Source organism: Anopheles coluzzii, chromosome 2 (assembly GCF_943734685.1).
Source record: "Anopheles coluzzii chromosome 2, AcolN3, whole genome shotgun sequence".
Taxonomy (NCBI): domain Eukaryota; kingdom Metazoa; phylum Arthropoda; class Insecta; order Diptera; family Culicidae; genus Anopheles; species Anopheles coluzzii.
This window is the reverse complement of record NC_064670.1, coordinates 1,211,563-1,239,276: the sequence shown is the minus strand read 5'-3', so window position 1 is coordinate 1,239,276 and position 27,714 is coordinate 1,211,563. Positions and strand designations below refer to the sequence as shown.

General features: G+C 48.6%; 3 protein-coding genes across 3 annotated transcripts in view; all 3 read right to left on the bottom strand.

Annotated features, from left to right (window-relative positions):
* Positions 1-716: 716 nt before the first annotated feature.
* Positions 717-27,714, bottom strand: part of LOC120948516 (microtubule-associated protein futsch) — a 44,109-nt gene continuing 17,111 nt past the window's right edge. Inside the window, exons 2-7 of the mRNA XM_049606786.1 lie at positions 27,591-27,689; positions 19,429-19,601; positions 18,790-19,012; positions 18,561-18,719; positions 3,985-18,483; positions 717-3,917 (exon numbers count right to left, since the gene is read on the bottom strand). Coding sequence (XP_049462743.1) covers positions 3,748-3,917; positions 3,985-18,483; positions 18,561-18,719; positions 18,790-19,012; positions 19,429-19,601; positions 27,591-27,689 — 15,323 coding nt within the window. The 3' untranslated portion in view covers positions 717-3,747. The remainder of the gene's footprint in view (positions 3,918-3,984; positions 18,484-18,560; positions 18,720-18,789; positions 19,013-19,428; positions 19,602-27,590; positions 27,690-27,714) is intronic.
* On the bottom strand, positions 21,234-21,896 carry LOC120948520 (uncharacterized). Its single transcript, XM_040364939.2, has 2 exons — positions 21,776-21,896; positions 21,234-21,692 (listed from the first exon to the last, which is right to left on the bottom strand). Exons 1-2 carry the CDS (start codon positions 21,831-21,833, stop codon positions 21,319-21,321), a joined length of 432 nt encoding a protein of 143 aa, XP_040220873.2. The 5' UTR covers positions 21,834-21,896; the 3' UTR covers positions 21,234-21,318.
* On the bottom strand, positions 22,493-23,074 carry LOC120948521 (integumentary mucin C.1-like). The gene has a single exon (XM_040364940.2). It carries the CDS (start codon positions 22,974-22,976, stop codon positions 22,617-22,619), a length of 360 nt encoding a protein of 119 aa, XP_040220874.2. The 5' UTR covers positions 22,977-23,074; the 3' UTR covers positions 22,493-22,616.

The following is a 27,714-nucleotide window of genomic DNA, read 5'->3' as shown; positions in this document are numbered from 1 at the left end:
GATCAGCATTGACGGTGGTTTGGCCACCGATAGGAGGCGGCAGCCGTTTTTGCTCTTTCTACTTCTCCCGCGTCTCCTTTCCCTCGCTACCAATAAGCAGACGTTGATTCTACAGACCCTATCCTAATATCCGTGCAATGCTATTGGCAAATAGTAAATTTTCGTCACATTCAGCGGCGTGCCCGGTTTGTGGCCGGAGTCAGAAATCACAAGCATTTCTTCACTGAGAGAGGTTACTAGGGCCGACGTTTTCTACGGCCGTCTCTATTACGCGGGGTGAAAATGTATCTTTTTTTGTTTTGTTTTGTTTAATTCTCTGTCTGTTTGGTGGCTAATATAAAAGCTTAAAATTGGCATATAAAAATCGACAAATTTTGCTCCTATCTTTGCTCCCCTTCCGTCTCCTTCCTGCAACGGGACGCTGTTCTGTCTGAGTCTGTCACGATGACGACCACGGTTCGGTTACGTTTTATCTCTCCCCAACATTCTTGTTTTGGCTTTAAAGCATTACTCTCCCCCTTTTCGCACTTGTAAAATATCGTTCATTTGTTCTGATTTCTGCAGTTTTGATGAGTGTGGGATGATTTGTTTTTAAATATACGAGTACGCATTTGTAGATGCACGTCAATGTTACGTGTGTGTTGTATATGTGTGTGTGTGTGTGTGTGTTGTTTTGCTTTGTTTTTTTTTTGCTAAACAGCCATCGAAACTAAACATCGTTATATAGTGTATTTTATTCATTAATTAACACCGCCGCTTGTAACACAAATCGATCGGCTAATGCTGCTGCTGGAGCGCATTTCTCTCGTGCTAACAAATAATACATTTATTAGTTGAACATTCGTCTTGTGTTTCGGTTTCTTTCGTTCCCTTTCGCCCCGCACGTAGCCTTGCGGTTTCGTGCCGCTGCTGCACGTTGTGTTGTTTAAATGTTTTGTTGTTCGCAAGTTGCTTCATTTGAACTGTCTCATGGGCTTATATCGCTATCATTATCATCATTATCAACTCGTGTGTGAAGTGTGTTAAATACGTTTCCCCCCCCCCCTTTATCTCCTGTATGTGTAGGCTCCGATTTTCTTTGATGCATTAAATGCGTGGCCTGCCTATGTTTCCTATTGGTTTGTGTTTGCCTTTGTTTTTAACTATAGCTGAAAGTTTCTTTCAGAGGGATAACACGTTCCATGAACAATTTGGGGATGTAGTATCGCGCTTTGTGAGCGTGCATCTCGATGAAGTATAGGAAAATTTGATTTATGATCTATTCAACTCTCACACCACCCACCCACCGCCCTGAAATGTACTATAGGCATTCATTCAACAACAACATTCTTGTGGCATATTTGGCGCCCCTTTTTCTGCTTGATTTGGTAATATTCACTTTGCTCTAAGGAAGATTAAATGTAGTAACATGGTACATCTTGGTTTGTTGTTTTTCATCTCTCTCTCTTTCTCTCTTAAATCGTCTTTTGTTCAGACTATATTTAGATAAATAGAGTTTTGTTTATCCTCTTGTTTGCTATAATCAATCGCTCATATAGTTCAGCTGTGGTGATAAATGATGTTCATTTATTTAGATGACGAAATTGCATTATGGAAAAGTGTGTGTTGCCTTTAAGTAGTAATTCATCCATTCGGTCTGTTGTCCATTCCATGTGGGCCAGTGCTGCTCGTGCTTTTCATATAACGCACGTTTTTGTGTGTTAGAGAGGGAGAGCGAGAGAGAGGTGATATAGAAAAATATAACTATCATGTCTCTCTCTGGATCATCCACTGGCCCACAGACCCATACAAACAAACGCACGCGTGCTTGAAGGATCACACCGCGCACACTGAGTCGCTATAGCATAAGGAATGTTTAGTTTATCTTTGTGCCACGAAAGTTTGACGTGTACGATCAACAACATTAGTGATTTAAGTAAATAGACTCTCCTGTCCGCATCAAAGCTCATCGGTTATACGTGGTGCGCGCAACTTTGATATTTTTGGGGATATTTGTCGTCCTTAGGTTGTTTTTACACCTTTCCGCTGCAGTTCGCAGCGTTGGCAACTCCCCCGAAATATGGCAAACGCCGCTTGGGCACACTTGGGCTTTCTCTACGCATTGTGGCTGACGTGTGTCAATGTGGTTTTTTTTGTTCGCTGAAAGGGAGACGTGTGAAGTGGTTCTCCAGTCTGTAGTGGACGTCTTACAGTGAGCGATCGTCTTCGCTTCGATTCTCATAAGATGCGTAAGATACGTTATCTACCTACCTAAACACGGTTTACCTATCCTCTGTTACTGGGTGGATTCCATTGCTGGGTACTTTAGGCGATCAAGACGGCAAGCCGTCTGTGTTGCACTGGAGGTGATGATGATTTTGTAAGCTGGTGTATAAAAGTTTTGTATTGTAACCACAGTCTCCGAAAAGCAAAAAATCCCTTCTCAACCAACTCCCGTATGTTTCGACCATCTTCCAAAATGGCATTGCGTATATGCTTTGCTTGTTTGACTACCTTGCAATCCTAAAAAAGAACAGCAATCCCAGGAATGGCCATGCCAAAAACTCATCCTCGCTCCTGTTTATGCTCCCTGATGAACCGACCCGTTATGTATCGTCCGGTATGGCACGAACTCGGCCATACCTCTTCTTGGAATTAGTAATTGGTGCAATGTAACGATTGCCTGACGGTGCTGCATGTTGTACGTACGTTAACAGTTGCATTTGTCTGATGCAGATCTAGCGAACGACGATCGATTTGGTTGCGACATACGATTATCATCGGTATGGGTGTAGACTTTAGACGGATGTTGTGCGTTTGTATCTCCCCAATGCTGCCACCCTTTGCTGTGTGTGCCCGGCTGTGCACGTATTCAGACGAGTTGCCAACGGGTACGACTGTGCAACGAAGGTGTAACCTACACGGCCAGAAGCCGTTCTGTTCTCTGGTATATGACATTGCAACCTAGCTTGTGGAGTAATGCTGCTCAATCAACAAGTAAACTTTATCACAACTAACTACAGGGTGCAAAACCCCTTGCAATGTTGTACCGGTGCACGGCGATTGGTACAGCGGCCTAAGCTATGGCGGAAGAAAAAGTGTTTGCCTCTCGCCGTCGGAACGTTGGATGAGAGAGAAAGAAGCAGTGTCTGTAGGATTCAAAAGGGAGATTCAAAAAATTCAGGTAGACTATCGTTTGTCTCATTACGGACACTTCTTGCGTTCTATTTGTATCATCCCTAAACTAGGCGTCTTCTAGCCGGAAGCTCAAGAACAAATGCGTGTGCGGGATAAAGGGTCTGCTCTACAAAGTAAGCTCTTCGTTTAAATTATCTTGTATCCCTGCTATTCCTTTCCACCGTTTGAGTTCGCTCGGTCGTGTTCTATCTAAAAACCTCTTGCTTTAGCTGACGCTGAGTCTTGTTTCCATTCCTTTTCGTTCTATACCTTTCCGTTGGAGGAAAATGTCTAATTGTAACTTAACATAGCTGCATTTCCAGGATGCGCTCGCTAGGACTAGATACGTACAACTAACAATTGAACGAGTGCAATCGATCAATCGGCAGGTCTTTGCGGTACAAAGAACCGAACTAAAGTGTGTCTACTCACGTTGGCCAGCTTTCTTCATCTCCTCCGCCTAAAAGATGGTACGGAAGGGAAAGCCAGCGCATAACTTGGTACTGATGAGATCTCCTACTGCTATTGCTGGGTGTCCACATCCACATCGTCCATGGTCTGGCCGGTGAATGCTATGATCCGCCCCGGTGCCTAGAACTCGAGCCGATAGGCTGAACAGGACGTCTCGTGATCCTGCAGATTGATTGTACACCGTGCGGCGCTTGGAGACAGATCGATGTGATACTTGGCGAGCAGTTCCTCGTTCTCCGAAACCCAGTAGCCAAGCACATCGGTGTCGTACGTTGGAATGATAGTTACCTCTGTAAAATGAATTAAAAAAATTAAGTATGATATTTAGGATGAACGCTAACGTTAGCTAGTACCTACCTAATTCTTTATCTTCCCAGGTTTGTTTGGCCTCCAGCAGGGCATTGTACACCTCCCGGCTCGGTTCCGTACCGGAGAAAACGTAGTATCGGGCACGCACTCGCTTGAAGAACTCGACGTTCGCGTAGTACGAGTTGCCGTGATGTGGCACGTATGACAGGTCAACGTAGACGGGAGTGGTACACTTTTTCGCAGATGCTTTGGTAGGAGATTCGGCTCGCTTGCGGAGGTTCTTCTCGTTGTTCAGCTTCGTTTTGCTCATCAGCATGCGGCGTTCCTTCTTCGGCGTCGTCTTGTTATCATCGGCTGTCATGGGCGCTGGCGATGGAAGTCCCAGTGGTTTGCCCCATGAATCGAGCACGCTCTTCGCTTCGGCCGCAGCCGTACTTGTGGAGTGTCCGGCCGGCTGGGTAGTTGATTGTGGTTGAGTTGATTGTGATTGCGCTTGTGGTTGTGCTGGCGGGAGCTGAGACGGAGTGGCGACAGCTGCACTCGGCTGTGCTCCCGTGACAGTGGTCGTCACCGACGACGGAAGTCCGGTTGAAGTGAAATCCATTTCCATCTTTTGCGCCTGGGCCATACTGGCAGCGATAGTGGATGTAGCGGCCATAAACTCTTTCTCGCTCGAAAAGTGCATTGACGTCGTCATCAGATCGTCCATCTTGGTGCTGCTGGCGCTGCTGAATGCTTTTTCAAAGTCAAGATCTGCCTCGTCCAGATACTTGCGGTCACCCGTCATCGATGGCTTGTGGCTGGAATCGACACTGCTGTCGCCACTGGACGCATACTCTACGTACGGTTTGGAAAAGCCTTTAGCGGTACCGGTAATCGGAATCGGGATCGAACGAGTGGTGCTTGAGGCCATGGTCATTGACGGAACTTCTGGCAGCTGGCCGTAAAACGAGGTGCTCATTGGGTCTGCTTTGTAGCTGGAAGTGATGGGAATGGCCGATTTCGCTTCCTCGCTGCCGTACTGCGGCGGAACGACGTCTTCCTGGCTGTCCTGGTCAATTTCAATGTCAGATTTTTTGCTCACACCCGAGCTCGAATGCTGCAGGTCGTAGTCGTAGGTGTATTTAGTGCTGGGAGACAGTGGAGCTTGCGAAGTGACGCTCATCGGCGAGCCAGGTACATCCTCGTCGTGCCATCCGGCCACAATGCGGGATGCCTGTCCAGAGGAAATGTCGGATCGCGGTGATAGCACATCCTTTTCATCGTAGTCCTCGGCGAAACTGCGCTCCTCGGTACCGGCCAGCGTTAGCTGGGTAGGAGCCGACGCTTTGATGGAAACGATCGATTGCGACATCTGATCGGCGTGTTGGCTGCTGTCCACTTCGATCTTTTGTCCATCTTCTTTCACAATGTAAGTTGTTGTGGTGGTGGACGATACTCCACCGGAGGGGACGGCAGAAGCATCGGGTTGCTGTGTTTCCGTTTTGCTAACTGTGTCACTATGCACGTTGCTGTCGACCTCAATCTTTTGTCCATCCTTAATGATGTACGTCGTGGTCTTTGTCGTCGTCGTCGTAGTCGTAACAGTAGTTTGAGAGTCGCTCTTCTCCCCGCTCGCTGTCGTAGTGGCAATGCGCTCGATCTGTGAGTCGACCATGTCTGGCGTTGAGGAACGCGTCATGTCCGGTGTGCTCATGCCGGAGGTGGTCTTTGCCTCGTCCGCAAGTTTTAGCGTGTCGACGACCACCTTCGGGAAGGGCGATGTTGGCTTTGGCGATGAATCTGATGTCTCAATACCTGAACTGCTGTGGCCCAAGTTGATCGATTTGGAAGCACTGTCCGTACTACCCTGCGTGTGCACGGACATCAGCCCCGGGCTCGACTTGCCAGATGGTACAGACTCTTTAGGTGTTGAAATACCAGATGCATCGTCCTTTGGCGCTGTCGGACCAGTCGGCGCAGTCGTCATAGCAGTACTCGCCAGTGTCATTGTCGCTGATGCAACAGACGTCGAGCTAGACAGAGTTGAAGACTCGCAATGAGTTTGGGTTATACTCATACCATCTTTTGCTGCAACGTTCGGACTAATTGGAGCAGTTGGTGGTGTTTTATTACCAGCAAAGAGCAATTCGTCTGCAATCCTCTCAGTTGTGGTTGCGGTAGTTTCAGTTGTTATTGCTTCGCCAGTTGTATTCATGCGAATAGAAATGTGTTGCTGCTGTTGGGTCTTTTCCGATAAGCTATCCTTCTCAATGAATGTGTTGAACGATGTGGAGCTCTCGTCAAGCGAGTCTTTGTCCTGTTGCGGACTGACCGATTTTGCACTGGACTCCTGCGATTTGTCAGCAAGATAAGGAGACGATTTACCACTATCGAGAGACATCGGGAATGCGCTCATGGTGGATGTTCCAGAGGTCTTGCCTTCTGTTGTTGATTCCTCCTTTTTAGAGACCGTGGAGGAAATGACAGTGGAAGTCATCTTTTCAATTTCTTTCATGGAGGTGACTGTATCTTTTAGTAGCTGATCCATGCCTTTTGCAATAGATGCGCCATGCTCAGGGCTTTCGGTACTGTCCAGGCCGCATTTTGGGAACGTACTCGTTGCATCTGGCTTGTGTATATCATCCTTCTCTCCCGGGAACTGTGGATTGTCACTAAACAATGGCTTAAAAGACTTTACCATGGTTCGCTCCGATTGGTGTGGGACGAACGTGGGATCTATTTTTGTTACACTATCACGAGGGCTGCGCAATGTATCAAGATCGTCACGGGAAGATATGACCGATTCTTCTAGTACTCCCAATGTGCTACCTTCAAATCCGGGACGTTGTACAGAAGATGTGGCCACGGCTGACATAGATTTGGATCGGGTTTCCTTCATAACCACTTTTGTCTCGAAGTCATCTTCTTCACCATCGCTCATTGCTGAAGCAGGGCGTTCGTCTTTGGTGGTAGTGGATGATTCTCGGCGCGATAAAGACTCCTCAAATTTCATAAATGAGGATGCACAGGATGTTTCCACATCGGTTTTATGATCAACCGATTTGTCTGATGGTGCTTTGTCACTAGTTACACTTGCACTATAAGCAGGTCGGGACTCTTGTTTGGCATCTGCCTTGAGATCGACGGACTTTTCAGACGGAGCTTTGTCAGCTGGTCCACTTGCAGCAGAAGCAGGACGGGACTCCTCCTTGTCATCAGCTTTCAGCTCAACGGACTTCTCAGACCGAGCCTTGTCAGCTGGTCCACTTGCAGCAGAAGCAGGTCGGGACTCCTCCTTGTCATCAGCCTTGAGATCGACGGACTTCTCAGACGGAGCCTTGTCAGCTGGTCCACTTGCAGCAGAAGCAGGTCGGGACTCCTCCTTGGTCTCAGCCTTGAGATCGATGGACTTCTCTGACGGAGCCTTGTCAGCTGGTCCACTTGCAGCAGAAGCTGGTCGGGACTCCTCCTTGTCATCAGCCTTGAGATCGACGGACTTCTCAGACGAAGCCTTGTCAGCTGGTCCACTTGCAGCAGAAGCAGGTCGGGACTCCTCCTTGGTCTCAGCCTTGAGATCGATGGACTTCTCAGACGGAGCCTTGTCAGCTGGTCCACTTACAGCAGAAGCAGGTCGGGACTCCTCCTTGTCATCAGCCTTGAGATCGACGGACTTCTCAGACGGAGCCTTGTCAGCTGGTCCACTTGCAGCAGAAGCTGGTCGGGACTCCTCCTTGGTCTCAGCCTTGAGATCGACGGACTTCTCAGACGGAGCCTTGTCAGCTGGTCCACTTGCAGCAGAAGCAGGTCGGGACTCCTCCTTGGTCTCAGCCTTGAGATCGATGGACTTCTCAGACGGAGCCTTGTCAGCTGGTCCACTTGCAGCAGAAGCAGGTCGGGACTCCTCCTTGTCATCAGCCTTCAGCTCATTGGACTTCTCAGACAGAGCCTTATCAGCTGGTCCACTTGCAGCAGAAGCAGGACGGGACTCTTCCTTGTCATCAGCCTTCAGCTCGACGGACTTCTCAGACGGAGCCTTGTCAGCTGGTCCACTTGCAGCAGAAGCAGGACGGGACTCCTCCTTGGTCTCAGCCTTGAGATCGATGGACTTCTCAGACGGAGCCTTGTCAGCTGGTCCACTTGCAGCAGAAGCAGGTCGGGACTCCTCCTTGTCATCAGCCTTCAGCTCATTGGACTTCTCAGACAGAGCCTTATCAGCTGGTCCACTTGCAGCAGAAGCAGGTCGAGACTCTTCCTTGTCATCAGCCTTCAGCTCGATGGACTTCTCAGACGGAGCCTTGTCAGCTGGTCCACTTGCAGCAGAAGCAGGTTGGGACTCCTCCTTGGTCTCAGCCTTGAGATCGACGGACTTCTCAGACGGAGCCTTGTCAACTAGTCCACTTGCAACAGAAGCAGGACGAGACTCCTCCTTGGCATCAGCCTTCAGCTCATCGGACTTGTCAGATGGAGCCTTGTCAGCTGGTCCACTTGCAGCAGAAGCAGGTCGAGACTCCTCCTTGGTCTCAGCCTTGAGATCGACGGACTTATCAGACAGAGCCTTGTCAGCTGGTCCACTTGCAGCAGAAGCAGGTCGAGAATCCTCCTTGGCATCAGCCTTCAGCTCATCAGACTTATCAGATGGAGCCTTGTCAGCTGGTCCACTTGCAGCAGAAGCAGGTCGGGACTCCTCCTTGGCATCAGCCTTGAGATCGACGGACTTCTCAGACGGAGCCTTGTCAGCTGGTCCACTTGCAGCAGAAGCAGGACGAGACTCCTCCTTGGCATCAGCCTTCAGCTCATCGGACTTATCAGACGGAGCCTTGTCAGCAGGTCCACTTGCAGCAGAAGCAGGACGGGACTCCTCCTTGGTCTCAGCCTTGAAATCAACGGACATCTCAGACGGAGCCTTGTCAGCTGGTCCACTTGCAGCAGACGCAGGACGGGACTCCTCCTTGTCATCAGCCTTGAGATCGACGGACTTCTCAGACGGAGCCTTGTCAGCTAGTCCACTTGCAGCAGAAGCAGGTCGGGACTCCTCCTTGGTCTCAGCCTTGAGCTCATCGGACTTCTCAGACGGAGCCTTGTCAGCTGGTCCACTTGTAGCAGAAGCAGGTTGGAACTCCTCCTTGTCATCAGCCTTGAGATCGACGGACTTCTCAGACGGAGCCTTGTCAGCAGGTCCACTTGCAGCAGAAGCAGGTCGGGACTCCTCCTTGGTCTCAGCCTTGAGATCGACGGACTTCTCAGACGCAGCCTTGTCAGCTGGTCCACTTGCAGCAGAAGCAGGACGGGACTCCTCCTTGGCATCAGCCTTGAGATCGACGGACTTCTCAGACGGAGCCTTGTCAGCTGGTCCACTTGCAGCAGAAGCAGGTCGGGACTCCTCCTTGTCATCAGCCTTGAGATCGACGGACTTCTCAGACAGAGCCTTATCAGCTGGTCCACTTGCAGCAGAAGCAGGTCGGGACTCCTCCTTGGCATCAGCCTTGAGATCGATGGACTTCTCAGACGGAGCCTTGTCAGCTGGTCCACTTGCAGCAGAAGCAGGACGGGACTCCTCCTTGGCATCAGCCTTCAGCTCATCGGACTTCTCAGACGGAGCCTTGTCAGCTGATCCACTTGCAGCAGAAGCAGGTCGGGACTCCTCCTTGGTCTCAGCCTTGAGATCGACGGACTTCTCAGACGGAGCCTTGTCAGCTGGTCCACTTGCAGCAGAAGCAGGACGGGACTCCTCCTTGGTCTCAGCCTTGAGATCGACGGACTTCTCAGACGGAGCCTTGTCTGCTGGTCCACTTGCAGCAGAAGCAGGACGGGACTCCTCCTTGGCATCAGTCTTGAGATCGACGGACTTCTCAGACAGAGCCTTGTCAGCTGGTCCACTTGCAGCAGAAGCAGGTCGGGACTCCTCCTTGTTATCAGCCTTGAGATCGACGGACTTCTCAGACGGAGCCTTGTCAGCTGGTCCACTTGCAGCAGAAGCAGGTCGGGACTCCTCCTTGGCATCAGCCTTGAGATCGACGGACTTCTCAGACGGAGCCTTGTCAGCTGGTCCACTTGCAGCAGAAGCAGGACGGGACTCCTCCTTGGTCTCAGCCTTGAGATCGATGGACTTCTCTGACGGAGCCTTGTCAGCTGGTCCACTTGCAGCAGAAGCTGGTCGGGACTCCTCCTTGGCATCAGCCTTCAGCTCATCGGACTTATCAGATGGAGCCTTGTCAGCTGGTCCACTTGCAGCAGAAGCAGGTCGGGACTCCTCCTTGTCATCAGCCTTGAGATCGACGGACTTCTCAGACGGAGCCTTGTCAGCAGGTCCACTTGCAGCAGAAGCAGGTCGGGACTCCTCCTTGTCATCAGCCTTGAGATCGATGGACTTCTCAGACGGAGCCTTGTCAGCTGGTCCACTTGCAGCAGAAGCAGGACGGGACTCCTCCTTGGCATCAGCCTTGAGATCGACGGACTTCTCAGACGGAGCCTTGTCAGCTGGTCCACTTGCAGCAGAAGCAGGTCTGGACTCCTCCCTAGTCTCAGCCTTGAGATCGATGGACTTCTCAGACGGAGCCTTGTCAGCTGGTCCACTTGCAGCAGAAGCAGGTCGGGACTCCTCCTTGGCATCAGCCTTCAGCTCATCGGACTTAGCAGATGGAGCCTTGTCAGCTGGTCCACTTGCAGCAGAAGCAGATCGGGACTCCTCCTTGGCATCAGCCTTCAGCTCATCGGACTTAGCAGATGGAGCCTTGTCAGCTGGTCCACTTGCAGCAGAAGCAGGTCGGGACTCCTCCTTGTCATCAGCCTTGAGATCGACGGACTTCTCAGACGGAGCCTTGTCAGCTGGTCCACTTGCAGCAGAAGCTGGTCGGGACTCCTCCTTGGCATCAGCCTTGAGATCGACGGACTTCTCAGACGGAGCCTTGTCAGCTGGTCCACTTGCAGCAGAAGCAGGTCGGGACTCCTCCTTGGTCTCAGCCTTGAGATCGACGGACTTCTCAGACGGAGCCTTGTCAGCTGGTCCACTTGCAGCAGAAGCAGGACGAGACTCCTCCTTGGCATCAGCCTTCAGCTCATCGGACTTAGCAGATGGAGCCTTGTCAGCTGGTCCACTTGCAGCAGAAGCAGGTCGGGACTCCTCCTTGTCATCAGCCTTGAGATCGACGGACTTCTCAGACGGAGCCTTGTCAGCTGGTCCACTTGCAGCAGAAGCTGGTCGGGACTCCTCCTTGGTCTCAGCCTTGAGATCGACGGACTTCTCAGACGGAGCCTTGTCAGCTGGTCCACTCGCAGAAGAAGCAGGACGGGACTCCTCCTTGGTATCAGCCTTGAGATCGACGGACTTCTCAGACGGAGCCTTGTCAGCTGGTCCACTTGCAGCAGAAGCAGGTCGGGACTCCTCCTTGACATCAGCCTTCAGCTCATCGGACTTCTCAGACGGAGCCTTGTCAGCTGGTCCACTTGCAGCAGAAGCAGGTCGGGACTCCTCCTTGTCATCAGCCTTCAGCTCATCGGACTTCTCAGACGGAGCCTTGTCAGTTGGTCCACTTGCAGCAGAAGCAGGTCGGGACTCCTCCTTGGTCTCAGCCTTGAGATCGACGGACTTCTCAGACGGAGCCTTGTCAGCTGGTCCACTTGCAGCAGAAGCAGGTCGGGACTCCTCCTTGGCATCAGCCTTGAGATCGACGGACTTCTCAGACGGAGCCTTGTCAGCTGGTCCACTTGCAGCAGAAGCAGGACGGGACTCTTCCTTGGCATCAGCCTTGAGATCGACGGACTTCTCAGACGGAGCCTTGTCAGCTGGTCCACTTGCAGCAGAAGCAGGTCGAGACTCCTCCTTGGTCTCAGCCTTGAGATCGACGGACTTCTCAGACGGAGCCTTGTCAGCTGGTCCACTTGCAGCAGAAGCAGGACGGGACTCCTCATTGGTCTCAGCCTTGAGATCGACGGACTTCTCAGACAGAGCCTTGTCAGCTGGTCCACTTGCAGCAGAAGCAGGACGGGACTCCTCCTTGTCATCAGCTTTCAGCCCGACAGATTTCTCAGACGGAGCCTTGTCAGCTGGTCCACTTGCAGCAGAAGCAGGACGGGACTCCTCCTTGTCATCAGCCTTGAGATCGACAGACTTCTCAGACAGAGCCTTGTCAGCTGGTCCACTTGCAGCAGAAGCAGGTCGGGACTCCTCCTTGGCATCAGCCTTCAGCTCATCGGACTTATCAGATGGAGCCTTGTCAGCTGGTCCACTTGCAGCAGAAGCAGGTCGAGACTCCTCCTTGGTCTCAGCCTTGAGATCGACGGACTTCTCAGACGGAGCTTTGTCAGCTGGTCCACTTGCAGCAGAAGCAGGACGGGACTCCTCCTTGGTCTCAGCCTTGAGATCGACGGACTTCTCAGACGGAGCCTTGTCAGCTGGTCCACTTGCAGCAGAAGCAGGACGAGACTCCTCCTTGGCATCAGCCTTCAGCTCATCGGACTTATCAGACGGAGCCTTGTCAGCAGGTCCACTTGCAGCAGAAGCAGGTCGGGACTCCTCCTTGGTCTCAGCCTTCAAATCGACGGACTTCTCAGACGGAGCCTTGTCAGCAGGTCCACTTGCAGCAGAAGCAGGTCGAGATATATCTTCTGCGCTAGCTGGTGATGCAGGACGAGAAAAGCTTGTTTCTTCCTGCAGTTCTTCTGCGAGATCCAATGATGCAGATTCTTTCAACTGTTGTCGCATTTGAATGGGTTGTTCGTGAACATCTCTGGTTGTGCTATGTGGCACTGTCGATTCTGGAAGGCAAGTGTCTCCCACACTTGCTGGAGATTCTGGACGAGAAAACTCACCCGTTTCGACCTGTGCTTTAGCATCAATAGTCATATCGGATGCAGCAGCTGGCTCAATTGATGAGGCAGCAGTTCCGCCTACAACAATCTGATCCTTCTCTGATACCGTTTTTTGACTTGTAATGGATTCAGGACTAGAAAGCTCCTTCATTTTGCCGTCTGTTTCAACAAATACTTGATCGTGATCTTTTTCAGATTCCTTTAAAAAGTCTGCCACTGATTTTAGATCGGTTGGGTCTTCTTTTAGATCACTGATGTGACTTGATATCGAATGCGCCCGAGACGAATCACGTTCATCGACGAAAGAGCTTTCATCCTTGGTATAATCTCGCTCACTGAATGTACTAATGGCGGACTCACGTCTAGTATCATCGATTTGATCGTATGTTTGATGATCGGCTAACGATTCCTTACGGATATCGCTCACCATGTCAATAGTTTCTTCAGGCATCTTTGGTTTTGCCACCTCGACCTGAACCACTTTCTCAGGTAATTCGTGTTTGTCCTTCTCTTCGATTGATGTGGGAGATGTTTTTAGATCTGGCGACGATTTGCCTGACGATGCAGGGCTTCCCTTTTCATCTCCTGTTCGCTTCACGTCAGTAGCATCCTTTGTGGGCATATGCGACTCGGCGTCATCCTCTTCGTCTTCATTCTCCTCCTGCACCTTAATCTCAGGAGTAGTCGTGCCGGAACCCTGAATGGGTTCTGGCGTGGCTGACTTTGAGAATGTGATAGTCCCATCGGCACAAATGACCGTCTCTTCGCCACCATCTTCGCTGCTGGCCGTAACGAGCATTCGCTGTACTGTGCCTACATCTTCCTCACGCGCAGCACCTTGGGAAAGCTTTCGCTCCAGCTCCTGAGGATCGAAACCAGGAATGATTTCCTCTAAGTCCTTATCGGACTTCAAGACTTCCGCTACATTGGCCACAATCTTGGCCACATCTTCCGGAGTACGCGCGCGTGGTGGCATCATGCCAATGACTGGGTCAAGCTTCTCCGAGGCTCCTTGTGGTGGAGAAACCCGATCTTCCTCTTCCTCCTCTTTGATCTCGCGCAGATTAGCATCATCAAAAGCACTGTACTTGATGTCCTCGATCACAAATGAACCCATGTTTTTGTTAGCCTCCAGCTCTTCGAGCTCCTTGTCTTCGTCGATATCTTGCGGAATGTTAACCATGGATTTCAATTCCATATTTAGTTTATCCCCATCTGAGACCGGAGAATCGAGTGTCGTAATATGCGTTTCACGCAACTCCTGGGTATAGCTTCGCTCGTAAGGGCCTCCAAATCGATCGTATGCTTGTTGTTCCGACTCTTGGTGTGCTGCTGCGACCGATTCTAAATTGCGCTCCATTTGGAGACTGTCAATTTTTTCTGTGACTTGTTGCAATTTGACTTCAACTTCCTCGGTTTTATCTTTGATCTTGTGTTCCACTTTGTCTGCCATTTTCTCGATTCCACTTTTAATGCCTTCCGTGATGCTTCCGAAGAAAGAGCTAATGCCAGTTTTCGCTTTGTCTTGCACCTTTTCTACCTCTTTCGTAAGGTCTTGTTCGAGCTGTTGTTTGGTACTATCCAACTGGCTGATAACATCTTGTTTGAGATCTTTCGCTAGCTTTTCCAGTTCGCTCGTTTCTGCTGCGATGTTAACCAGCGTTTCATCTACCTTTGTAGCAGCTTGCGAAACCTCTTGGACTACGGAATCCACTTTCGCGTCCATCTTAGAAGTGGTGGCTGTTAGTTCATCGTCGATCAGCTTGGTCTTAGCTTGCAGATCGTCAAGCACGGAGTCAGCTTTATCGGTAATACCTTTTACCACCTCTTGTGCAGTTTGAACAACCATTTGTTCCACTTCTTTGCCAGCGTCTTCAAGGATCTCTTTTACTTTTTGATCCGCATCCTTGACCTCTACTACAACGGTATCGATGATTTCCTCCTTCCGTTCGGCAACAGTTTTCACCATAGTGTCCTTGATGGCCACTAGATCAGACACGGTGCTCTTCGCTTTGTCGTCGATTAGATGTTTCAACTCGTCCAATTTTTCCTCGACCTTTGATGGTGTTTGCCAGATTTCATCCAACACCGACGCTACGGTTTGTGGTGGTTCAGGAACCTTAGGTACTACTTTTTGTGCGACGATCAACTCTTCCTCCACTGGGACCTTGTTCGTTTCGTCTTCATCCGCTTCATGCTTATCTTGATCGGTTGCTTCTGCTGGCAACTTGCTGTCAGGTTTAACCTGATGCAGTTGCTGCACCTTTACGGCACTATCGAGCTTATCGTCTACTGGGATTATTTGTGACTCCAAATCCCTCAAAATGGCATCGTCCATGAGCAGTGGTTTTGAAGCATCCTGTTGCTCTAGTTCCTGTGCGTCAGATTTTGGCGGCTTGTCCAGTAGGGTATCTCTTTGCATTTTCTCGAACACTTCCTCCACTTCAGTTGGTTTCTTTGACGTATCACATGGTTTATCACTTTCAACTGACTTATCCGCTACATGCCTTTCTTGATCAGTCTTCTCAGGTTGCTTAACTTCAGTCTCTATCGCCGCCAGTGTCGATGACACGATTGTCGTAGAGACTGCGACGATCGGTTCCTCCTCTGGCTTCTCTTTCGTATCACGGTCCTTATCCTCATCTTCTTTACTATCCTTATCCTTATCCTCGCCGTAATCCTCCTCGAGATCGGCCTCCTCATGCACCGGCAGATCGGCAACCTCATCCGGTGTTTTCACCACATCGCGCATATGGGCCTGCTGTGCGCTGAACTGCATCTTAGCCGGTATCGGTCGTTCCAGTGGCTCATAAACTGTTTTCAATGGAGCTGCCGTAGTGGGCACTTCCTCCGTTGCCACTACCGGTCCCATCGGTTGCTCGATTGGGATTGCTGCAGCAGACGCCACTGGTATCGTCGATGCCACTTCGATTTCCTTTGTTTCCTCCTTGACGTGCTTTTCTTCGATCACGAGATCTTCCTTGATCTCGTCAAGGGGTATGCGTTCGTCTTCGGGAAGTGTTGGAGCAGTCGTTGTCGCACCAGACTCGACGGTTGCCGAAACGCGCTCCTCGTGGTGGCTCTCGTGGTGAGGGGGATCGATATGGTCTTTTGGATGGCCGATCGGTAGTTCCTGCTCCTCGTCCCGAGTGTCACTGGTCTTTTTCGTGCTGCTCATTTTTTCATCCGGGCTAAAGGATGAGATCTCCTCTGTCTTCAGCCCGTCCATCGAGGTTTCCATCTTGGATTTGGCGATTTCCTTCGCTGATGCGATAATATCCTGCACCTCCTCCTCGAGCTCTTGTTTGTGCTTGGGCGAAAGCCTTTCCTTGTCGTCAGGTCGCTCCTCGGCCGGGGCACTGGCTTCGACATCTTCCTCCTCTTCCTGATGCGGTTGATCGTCATCCGGCTTTTCACTTTCAGCGGCATCCTCATCGGCAGCCGTCTCAACAACAACAACCTTATCCGCATCCACCTTTTCCTCTTTCTCTTCTTCCAAACTGTCGCGCTTCCGTTTTTCGGACTCTTGCGAATCGCGCTGATGTTTCTGAATTTCTTCCTCTTTGGTGGCACTGCTCTCCGGCTCATTGATCGAGTCCTCGGTGTACTGTTCTTCCTTTTCAATGATGAGATATTCCTCCTCTTCTTCCGGCTCGGTGGCACTGTCCTGCACTTCGCGATGCTCCTCGGTGAGTGCAAGCTCTCGGTGTTTGAGAGCTTTCTGTGCAGCCTGATCGCGGTTAAACACGGCTTCAATCTCACGCACCGCTTCCTGTTCTTCCTTGAGCTCGGCCAGTTGCTGCTGTTTCTTGATAGCTTCCAGCGTCTCGGTATCTCCAGGAGCGACATCTGGAATAGCAACTCCAATCGGTCGCTTGGGAACGGGCACACCGCCTTCGTCGGCGCTTGGCGTTGACACGAGACTCGAATCGGTGGTACCACTCTTGTCCAGCTTGGCCTTCCTGATGACTGCATCCTTTTCCGACTTGAGCACCTTCTTGGCCTTGACAGGACTACCACCAGCGTTCATTGCGCTGGAAGATGTCGAAACGGTGCCCTTCGGTCGTCGCGAGATGGGCTTACGCTCCGTTTGCTTTGCTGGAGCAGTTTCCTTCTTTTCCTGGTCTTTTCGAGCCTCACGCTTGGCAGCCATAGTTGGACGCTGTCTTGCCTCGAGGACCTTGCGGTTGTTTTCATCCTTCGCACTTTTTGCTGGAGTAGCTTTCGGACTAGATTTGCCTGGTTTTGATCCTAAGGTTGGGCCCACTTTGGCTGCAGTTGACTTTCCGACGGCCTTTTTCACATCTTCGCCCTGTTCCGCTTTGGTGGCACTGCCATTGGTAAGCTTTGCTTCGATGGAACTCGTCTTTTTCGGTGTTGTTGGTGAGGATTTATTTGCTTCTGTTTGTTTCCTTACTGCAGGCTTTCTATCGACCGAAGGCTTGGACGCTTTGCTTGCTGTGTCCACCCTGGATCTGGCGGTCGATGAAGTAACGGTGCGTGACGTAGGAGGTTTCCTGGTTGGTTTTGTCGCCATGCCACCGGTGTCAGCTCCAGCTGGGGATGTATCGTCCTTCTTCTTTTCCTTCGCATCCAGCTCTGGTTTGGCAGCATCGACCTCCTCCTTCTTTTCGGGCGCGTCGATCGCTTCATCGAGGCTCTTTTCACTGTCCACGGCCACGGGTTTTGATTTGTCGATGGATAGTGCATCCTCCTTGTCCGAGCTCACGTCTGAGATGGAATCTTTCTTTTCGTCCTGCTGGTCCAGCTTCTTGTTGTCAAGTTTCTTCTCGGCTGTGGTAATCGGTTTGCCAGAACGAATAGCTTTGGGTTTGCTTTCGATCCGGGCCGAAGCAACAGTCGTCGAGGCCGCTGTCTTGGACAGTTGCTTTTCCATTTTGATCTCGTCCGCAGAGCTATCCATCCCATCGCTGGCCAGCTTGTTATCGGCATGCATCATTCTCATTTTGTTGTCAATCAGTTTGTTGTCCTTGGGCTTGGACGGATGTAGGGGTTCCGCGATAATCCGATCAGTCGAGGCCGACTTCAGGCTCTTCTTCGTCACTAGCACTGGTGTTGAGAGGTTGGCCGTGATTGACTTGACCGGACACACTGGCTGTCGCATAAACTCGACATTCTTCATCTTCTCCAATCCCTCGAGAATCTTGTACTCAGGTGCCGACCCCGGGAAGAGAATGCGTGTAATATTGTCTTCCGGGTTGGCTGGCGTCCACACCAGCAGCGCGCAGATAGAGATCAGATTTTGCAACGGGAAGGCAAAGTCTTTTCCATCCTTCGCCTCTTTCGTAAACAGCCGCTGGTCGGCCGCGGCCCAGCGTGCCAGAAAGTCCTTCACCTCGCGCGAATCTCGGGCCGGACTGATAACGTACATATCGAGCGTTCCATGGCCCACCTTATGATACAGATTGATCGGCTCCGCATCACGGTAGCAGTTTTGTGCCTTCAAGTTTAACGATTTCAGATTCGTCACGATTTGGTGGCCCTCCTGCAGTATATCTACCAGCAGCGGGTCACGATCCTTATCACCGTCCGGACTCGGCAGCCCCTTGCGCTCAGGAATGTTGCCAAAGAAATGTCCTATCTGTGGGTAGACGTGCGCCTCGCTCTTGCGCTCAACCACGGACGAGATGCCCTTGATGTTGGTATTGTTGATGCGCGTCATCAGCACCGCATCCAGACGATCTAGGTGGCGCACAAAGTCCCAGAAACAGGATTTGCGGCTGAACCCTCCATCAACTGTGGGGATGAGCAAAAAAAAAAAATAAACTCATTAATTATACATTCACGCTGTCTCCTCACACTCATTCGATTACCTAACATGTTGAAGCCATTAATGCCAAACAGTGCTGCATCTCCCTGGCCTCCTGGGAAGACGTACAGCGTCGGGTGGCTGAAACGGATGTTTCCAACAACGTCAGAGCTTTCCAGCAGCTCCGAAATTTCCGTCGGTATGATCATCGACGACAGATAAGCTGTAAAACACGAAATTTGACAGTGAGTAAGGAAAGGCAGGAAAAAAAATACTTCGCCGCTGTAACTTACCGACAAAAGAGTTCAACCTTTCACTGCCCGAGTCCAGTACGTCGACCGGATTCAAACGCAGCCGACAGAGCCGTGAGAAGGACTTTTCCTGAATCATGTGCCACTGTCCTACGGGCGCACAATGAATGTCCATCGTGATCGTTTCAGGATAGGCACGGAGCACGCGTTGCACCTCGTGCTCCTGGAATGCTTCCATGAAATCCATCACTGAAAAAGTTCCATCCTAAACAAAGAGCAAATGAAAAGGGGTTTGTTCATTAGGTCATCCGGCTTGCGTGCCTTCATCTGTGACAAAACCATTGCCTTTGGTCCCAACTTTAATTCCAATTGTTAAATCAGAAAAAGTTATTCGAACAAACAGAATTCATAATTTAATTTTTCTTCTGCGTATTGCGTCTTTGTTGGTAAATCTTATGAAAAAAAACAAACTCGCTTTCGTCAGCTTCATCGAAGATTAAGAAAAGGAAAATAATCCCTTCATAATGAGTAACGATTGCATAAATTATACGTATATGAGAAAAAGGATACGGGAAAGCTACGAAAAAACTTGTGTTTGTAATCGCAATAAAAGAAGGGCTGAGATAAGAACGAAATTATGTTTTCCGACGAAGCAAAATCAATTTATCACTAGCTCCTTACCTGTAATATCCACGACCCGTTTCCTGAGAAGGTGTATCCGGTGTGGATGATGTGGCGGTGCCGGGTGAAGCTACTCAGCAGATTCCGAATGCACTGGATGAAGGTGTTGACTTGTGGATGAATCAATATTTCAGTAACCAGATTTTCGCTGGCATACTGAATCAATCGTTCACCTGTGAATTGATAATTTAAAAGTTAGAAATAACATTTTTCTTTCCACCAACAAAAACAGACAAAACGCTTTTAGTATGTGTGGGACTGGGAATGGAAAGCCGTCGGAACGTTTTGCTTCGAAATGGCTCTTTGTTTTTGTGTCAGCTTGAACGCTCTGTTCCATCAATCTTGTCAACGTCGTCACGCCTGTCAATACTCATACATTAACACTCACTCGCATACATAAAATCCGATAAAACTCTTTGACATAATATAGAAAAGCATGACATCGTATACACTCAGTGGCTCCGAGCAGAATAAACGAGGAAAAACTGTGCTTCAAGATGTTTATCAGGAATCTATGATGCTGCGCGTCGACAGCATGTATTGAGAGTATCCTTCTTCTCGATAACCTCCCACAAGCTGTGGCAGATTAACGAACCGAACGAACAAGTTGTTGCCATTTGGGAGTGGAAGCTTATCCGAAGCGCACATAATATTCTCGCAATTTCCATGTATTCCCAATGGTATATGTTTGCGAAAGTTGTATTTGCGACATTAATTCTCAGCTTCGGATGTTGTCCAGTCCAATGCCGCCGTACCAAAACGTGCACACATTAAATGAAATGTGGCGAAGCGAAGCACTAAACTCTATCCCATATTGAATAAGTTCTACATGGCTGTAATGTCTCGCAAAACAGTGTTTCAACCGCAAGTACATCATCGAAAGGAGAGTTATGAAATTTATAACAGTGCTCCCGGTCGGCCTACGGTCCTACGCGCCTTGGATGGAACGTGCGATCTCGTGCTGATGCGAAACCCGGCACATGGTAGCGCATGCCTCGAGGGATGCGAAAAGTGCTGGTACCCAAGTGTTACTTCATGTGGCTGCAGCATTCATCACGTTGGGCCCTCCTGCTCGTCGGCAGTCGTTTCGGTTACATGGTGCTGTGATCCTGGCGAACACTTGTGCTGAGAATGAGGTACGGAACAACGGGCGTGTGTGTGTGTGTTTGTGTGAGTAGCGCGAAGGTCAAAGTGAAGTGTAACAGATTTTATGTGTGTGTGCTTTTCGTTACCCTTGCCGCGTGCACCCTTCGTGGCGTGGTGGTGTGCTTCGGTCGACACGAAAAAGCCACTTCACTCCCGGTGTCCCGGTCCATTGTTGGAAATTTGCATATTCATGTATTTTTAACCACTTTAGCCGAAACCCATTTTGTGCACACACCGTACAATCACTGCACAGCAGATCGTTGCGCTTTTTGTTATGGCGTAACAATCAACTATATTCGCAAATCCTCCACCGTTCACAAAAAACGGCCCAAAACCGATGGAATTGAAGTGTTTTTCGGATCATTTGCTTCTTCGCATTGCCCCGGTTTTCGCAAGCAGTGCAAAAAAAGGTTAGATTGTGCAGAATGTGTGCCTTGGTTATCATTGCTCATGTTGATGGATAGTGGAATTGAAAAAAATGTTTTAATTTACTCAACATTATCAATTCCATTAGCATTGAACGGTTACTTGGAATTAAAAGTAATTAATGATATGTATTTTAAACACTTCATGTCTGTAACCGTTCGTGCAAAAATCGATCGAATCGACAATTTGTGATATTGTCAGGGAATTTAAATTGATGGATTAGCGCTTGTTGGTACTAAATGAATGAATTAGAAGTCTATTTTCAGTCTCACTGACTGTCGTACGCCTTATATGAGGCCGTTACACAATCGCCCCTAGCTACGTGCGAAAAATTAGACCAACGGTCAACAGCAGCAAAGCACCGGTCAACACTCGCGTACTGCTCGCGTTACATAGATTGTCGTTGCACACTTTACATACGTCCACTTTGCCGTCCGCCTCCACTTCCGCCGTTAGCAAGGCACAGAACTCTGTCTCGGTCATTTTGGGAATGCACGATTTCATAAAGACCTGCCCTCCCGAACCGGATCCACTGCCCTTTCCGCACGCGAAGTTGCCATTTCTAGACGTTGACGCGGTGAACGGGAACGGCAGATCGGGCGGCGGTGAGTCACAGTCAATTTTCTGGGCTTTAGTGGAGCAGTCGTCAAAGCTCACCGCACTTAGACACACGTAGCACTGGAGAGATTGTGCTGCAAGTGGAAAAGGTTAGCAGTGTGCGTTATGCAACAGCAGGCGATGTGCTGCAGTGTACAGCCTTATCGGAGTCTCTTACCCTGTTGGATGCACAGTATTACCAGCGCAATGATGGCTCGTAGCTGCAGGTTTTTCATTTCTAAAAGTTGTAGCAAATCTAGCACCGAGAAACAGCCGACGCAGCTATTTATATCGATGCTTATCAATTGTAAGTCAACAAAAGATACCGTAGCGTTGAGTATCTTGTTAAGTTGTAGCGGTGACTGCATCGGGTGGGAAGGATTATATCAAGTGTGAAGAGCCCCACGGCTTGAAGAGCGATTAGTAGAAAACGACCACTTTTGTGCAGTTCATCGATGACATGAATAAGAATCGAAAGAATATTGATTTGGAAAATTGGTTTCAGGTGCTGTAAAAGTGTACTATGGAAAAGCTTGATAGAGTCATAACTTTTCCTACACTGAATATCGTGGCAAGTTAAGCCGGAGCTGTTTATCTGATTTTCATATCGTTCACATCATGATGGTATGTTTTGTTAAAAAGGGTCAGAACGTGCCTTGAAACAAAATGCTTAGGCACGTTCTGGTTGCTTGTCGGAAATGCAATGTATTTCTTTTTTGTGAAAGCTAAACCTCAAAAGACTGCCGAATAAAGCCGTTGGTGGATTCGGTAACCTTACACCTGAATATGGCGCATGTTGAATCCAAATATTGTCTCAAGAGTGAGTGAGCGGTTTATAACGGAAAATATGGCAAAAGAGTTATTTAAAACAAAGATAAATGAATGTAAATTCGAGTGAGGTTTTTACATTTAAATTTATTCTGTGTTACCAAACCGCTTCTTCACACGTTTTTCAGTTGCACCAAACTATGTTGAAAGTAGACTACTTAAAGTAATGATATGTTTACCGCATGGTACAATTAGTTGACTAGTATCGACATTGCCACGTATACTCCCAACAACACTGGTACGAGGGCAGCTTTCACATCCTGTGGGGCACTTGAAGGTGTCGTTGTATCGGTACTTCCGGTAGTGGTTACTGGTCCAGATGCCACTGTGGTGGTGGTTGTTTGTCCAGGTGCCACAGTAGTGGTAGTGGTCGGTGCCACAGTAGTGGTAGTGGTCGGTGCTACCGTGGTAGTGGTCGGTGCTACCGTGGTGGTGGTCGGTGCTACCGTGGTGGTGGCCGGTGCTACCGTAGTAGTGGGAGGATCTATTTGACCACTGGTGACTGCGAGCAGGACACAAACAGTCACTAGTCCCACAACAACTTTCAACATGTTTGTATGTTTTCGGTTTGTTTCTTTTCTACGCAAGCTGCTGCGTTCTGTGACTGCAATCGGGAATGTTCGGTAGGTCACTATTGGTCGCGATGTGCACCTGCAGAGGTATTTATATGCATCTAGCTGGAACGCCATCGAATCGATAAGTAAATCGTTTTGAGACCAATAAACCACTTCAATCGGTTAGTCACTTGACAGTGCAGGCGATGTGCTGTGTCTTGCATATCACGCGAATTCCTTGATATGATGGTATCAGCCAATACAGGCCAGTACAACTAATCAATACTTTTGCCAATTAAAACTGTAGCATAGTGGTGTGAAGTTGTTTGCTTATCTCATCCTTACAAGACGATCATACAACCATTGTTAGTAGCAAAAACCCAAAACCATCTCATTTATCACGACTTGTTGTGGATTGATGCAGGCATTAGTTTATTAGGAATCATTCTTAAGAGCTAAAGAATATACACTGCTGACTAGCATCTAGCATGTTCTAAAGCATAATGCTTATGATGCGTTTTAAACTGTAAGCATTGACTTTAGAGATACTCAACGACTTCTATCACACTTTTCGCTTAGTCGTCATCGGTAAGATAAACGATGTATGAACAGATAACTCTGTTTAGTTGTGTGATCCTAATGGGCTTTTTCAATCTGCTGCAATGCTCCAACTTTTCCTTCACGCTAGTCCTGCGGGAAAACTAATTCAACATCGTGCATCCCTGCCCGTAGCGATTCCGTACGATTGCCAATCAAGTACGATTCCGGTGGCTGAGTAAACTTTTTCCTTCCATTTCAATCAATATCGGTGGCGGTAAAAGTTTTCTCGCTATTCTTTTCTATTGCGCAAGAATGCTATCCACGGCGTAGTGCGGTGGAGGCAGAAGCAGAAAGAATGTAGAAAAAACACAGCCGCTCATTTTCGGTTCCATCGCATAGCTCAATTCGTGCAGAGGTAGCTAGCAGGAGTGCACAAACGCCAGATCTTCGAGGTCCCTGCGGAGCGCAATGCAGGAAACAGGAAATTGCGCCTCCACCATGCGTCTCCATCGAAGTTCCATTTGCGTTAGATTCTTTTCTTTTGTTGGATGTAGGGTAAAGTCACCGCATTCTAGCGCAGGGCTCGTCAACGATTTCTCTGCTGCCGGTACGTTAGTTTCACCCGTTTTGTGTCATCGGTAGCGTACACGTACACGGCAGGGGTACGATAATTTATCGCCCGAGGTCTAAAGGTGCCTTTATCTGCCTTGAAGACGCTCACATGGGTGGGCGCGTGTGTGTGTGTTTGCACGGCATGGTACCGGAACCTCCCTTATCCTGCCGACATTGATAAACGACAAGCCCAACGATAGGGAGATACCGAATCAATTCATTTGCTCCGGCTTACCCACCATCTAGCCATCGCTTGTGGCGACAATGCAGGGAAGAAATTATTCCACAACGACAAAATTCTGTACTCGGCTTCGTGCGAACGAGCTTTTTGGTGCGTGCGATACTTTGTAGGAGAGGGCTAAGCAGCACATAAATTAGTTTCGTTACGAAGGAAATCGATGGGAGGGATGGGTTTCCTATTTCAGATTAATGGAATTACTGTCGCCGGCGTCTGCGTGCGTGCGGCCGTACATCGTGTTTGGATGGCTTGGGACGTCGTTTTTAGGTTGAGCCGAGGCCCTGGAATGGAATTATAATCTACCCCAGCTGATCAATTCAATTCCATCCATCAGTTTTCAAATCAATCAATTAGGACTGGATTGTTCCTTTGCTTTCGCAGGAACATATGCAAAACGGATCCATTCCGTACAGTAGGTACATTCCAGAAATAGCTGATATACCTTTTATTTTTGCAATTTTAGTCGTACGAGAGAATAATTTTCATGATTGTAAGTCCTTCAGCGAAAAGCAATTGTTTACGCATTAGTTAATACAATACATAGAAACGGCTTTTGTCCTTGTGTCAACCATTCTCTGTGCGTTCTTTTCATCGGCTCCAACCCACATACAAGTGTGTTCAACTTGGCAATCAAATAGAAATGACGCACGGTCTCTGGTTGCCTTCGGGGTCGTTCCTATGCTATACAAAGGTTGGTGGTAATGTGTTCTTTCCCCACAGAGCATTTTGTTTTCGACCCTCTTTACAAGCTATGCATGCTAAAGGGAAGAAATAAAAAAGCACACAATCTCCACCCGATGAAAACGAGACCTCACCGACTCGTCCGCCAGCATACTTTTCCTTTTCCACTGAGCGCTCGTGTGAGGGCACAAACAAAAGGCACAGGTACCATTTAGTCGCAGAAAGTTGAGGTGCCTTGCCTTCGTTAACATGTATGCATGGTAGGTATGCTTCGGTGGGTCTAATTCAATGCAAAAATATTACCTGGTACTAGCGAGTTCTTTACCATACATCACTGGGGTGCAATTTTGCAGCACCAAAGATTCTGAGAAAAGCGGAGTTCTTTTGTAGGAAAAATGACACAAAGATAACATGCTCTTGCACATAAATTCAGTGCCGTCTATCGCAGCGAACTCATCTTGGTACCGCAGTTTGTACGATTTGTAAACAGCAGCCCCAATTTCCAATCAACAAAACACAAACAAAACGAATTCGTTCGTTTCCACCAAAAACAAGCAATTGTCAATTCGGAATGCATAAAACCCGTTCGAAAGCAATCCAAGTTGTAATCTAGAATTGTCATGCTCATGCATGGACGCGACCAATCACATTCCGCGTTGTGGACAATCGAAGCGTTGTGGGTCGGGGGATGAATTCCGATCGATCGATTCTTCCATCGCGTCGCCGAGCAACGGGCTCGAAGCTGTCAATTTCGTATCGTTTTTCATAGCCCGGTGCCTGTGTGCGAGGACGGACTAAATTGCATTTCTTCTGAATCTGGACGAGCACCATCGACTCGCCCTGCCAGCCCGCACCCTCCCTGAAATCGGCACAAAAAAGGCAAAAGTTGAGCAGAGAGCGTGGTGATGATCCGGGTGGGCGCAATGGTGTTGCACCATTTGCTGACGCTTTACAATGCACCTGCACGATTTACGCTCTATTTTTAGTGCACATGTCATCGATTTTTAACTAACGCTGATTTCTTACCGCAGCAGTCAGGGTTGGCTTTGTGGCCCGAGAGTGGAAGCTGCGGAAAGTGGATTAGCCAGGATTACCAGGCTAAATCGCATGTTACGTAGCAACAAAAAATGGTTTAATCCCTTGGCTGCAACTGAATTGTTACTTATTGGATATTGTGTTGGTGGTCGTTTTCAATTATAATATAGAATGAAGTTCGTCAATGATGAACCATCACGCAGAACACAATCACTATGTTGATTCGCTTTAATTATTAATGACTTTTGTATCATTAGAACAATATGTGCGTTTTACGATCACAATCAAGCACTCAGCAAACAGCGATAACTAACGAATTGGTACGATGGTGTTGTGCGCCATTTCGTGTCTAAAAAGTATCCAATTCGACCTTTTTAAGGTCGTATTCCGTGTTACCTTCTCGAAGATAATAAAAAAATCCTTCAACAACTCGCAAGGTAGCGCAAAATTTGATTCGACCCTACAAAATGAACGGGAGATAAACTTATCTCATTCTGGACGTGCCGGCTCAAGAGAGCCCTTCATAAAAAATGTACACCCGGCAAGCTATGGTGCTTGACCTTCCTGTGCGTCTTAAAAGGTCAACGAGAAAAATCCAGCATCTTCTGTGAAATCTTCTGCAAAACAGCAGCTAAGTCTTGAGCGATGGCGGTTTTTTGTTTTTTGTCCGAAGCATAAGCACAAACAAGTGTTGATAGACCGCAGCTATGTGATAACACCGTTTATCTGTACGTATTCGCAACCCTTAGGAGATTGTGTTTGATGGAAAAATATGGTTTTCTTTGAAGGACAAGAAGCACGGGTTGTGGTGGATCATGGAAGCTCCTGGAGGCTAAGCTTAAGTTTTGTTAGCAACGTGATAAAGTAATTTGTTGTGTATTTTAATGTGCAAAAGATGTTTCTTTGATTTGGTACTTGATGGAGTTCGCATGTTAAACAATAGTTGTTTTCACAGTCTTATATTTGAAGAACACCGTTCATAACACTTGATTGGTGTTGTTAGCGGAGGCAATGAAAATTAATATCTTGCAGAAAGTTTTCCACCGTGAAGAACTCTTACCCGCTGTTGCGAGAAGAATTCTTTATCAAACGCGCTCATTACTCATTACCATAAATGGCCTCACCAGGCTTTCTCAAATTCTGTTGAGCTGTGTGTTGTGTAGCTATAGCTTTTCCTCGTAAAAATGTGCTCGGCTACTGGGCCGCCCTTGAAACGCAGCTGTTGTTGCTGTGGCATTGCAGGTAATGAATTATATTGCCTTCGACAGAACCTTTTAATTTACATTTGACCTTGCCGAGCTTTCCCCTACCGTTGGCGAAAGAACCGGTAGGCCCGCTTAAAAGCAGCTCCCGTGGAGTTGAATGTTCAATGCGGTTGTATTAAAAATAGCCCGATGTTAAAAGAAGGACACAGTAACGGTCGGATTAAAAGATTAAAGTTGATATGTTGCGAAGAAGCGTTTTACGTAGTTGGATATGCTCGTTTATGGGCGATCTACACTTACCATGCTTGCCTTCCTCTCCCTCCAATGCCTGCAACGTGATTGTATGCAGCTCGTCCTCCAAGTCGACATGGCAATCGACGACATCCCATGACAGGAAGCCTACGTATGGGAGAAAAGAGGAAAA

Bases quoted from the DNA above. Each gene is read 5' to 3' on its own strand.
- LOC120948521 (XM_040364940.2), bottom strand. From the start codon at position 22,976: ATGTTGAAAGTTGTTGTGGGACTAGTGACTGTTTGTGTCCTGCTCGCA.
- LOC120948520 (XM_040364939.2), bottom strand. From the start codon at position 21,833: ATGAAAAACCTGCAGCTACGAGCCATCATTGCGCTGGTAATACTGTGC. The intron at 21,693-21,775 runs GTAAGAGACTCC...TTCCACTTGCAG, and splicing joins AATACTGTGCATCCAACAGG to CACAATCTCTCCAGTGCTAC.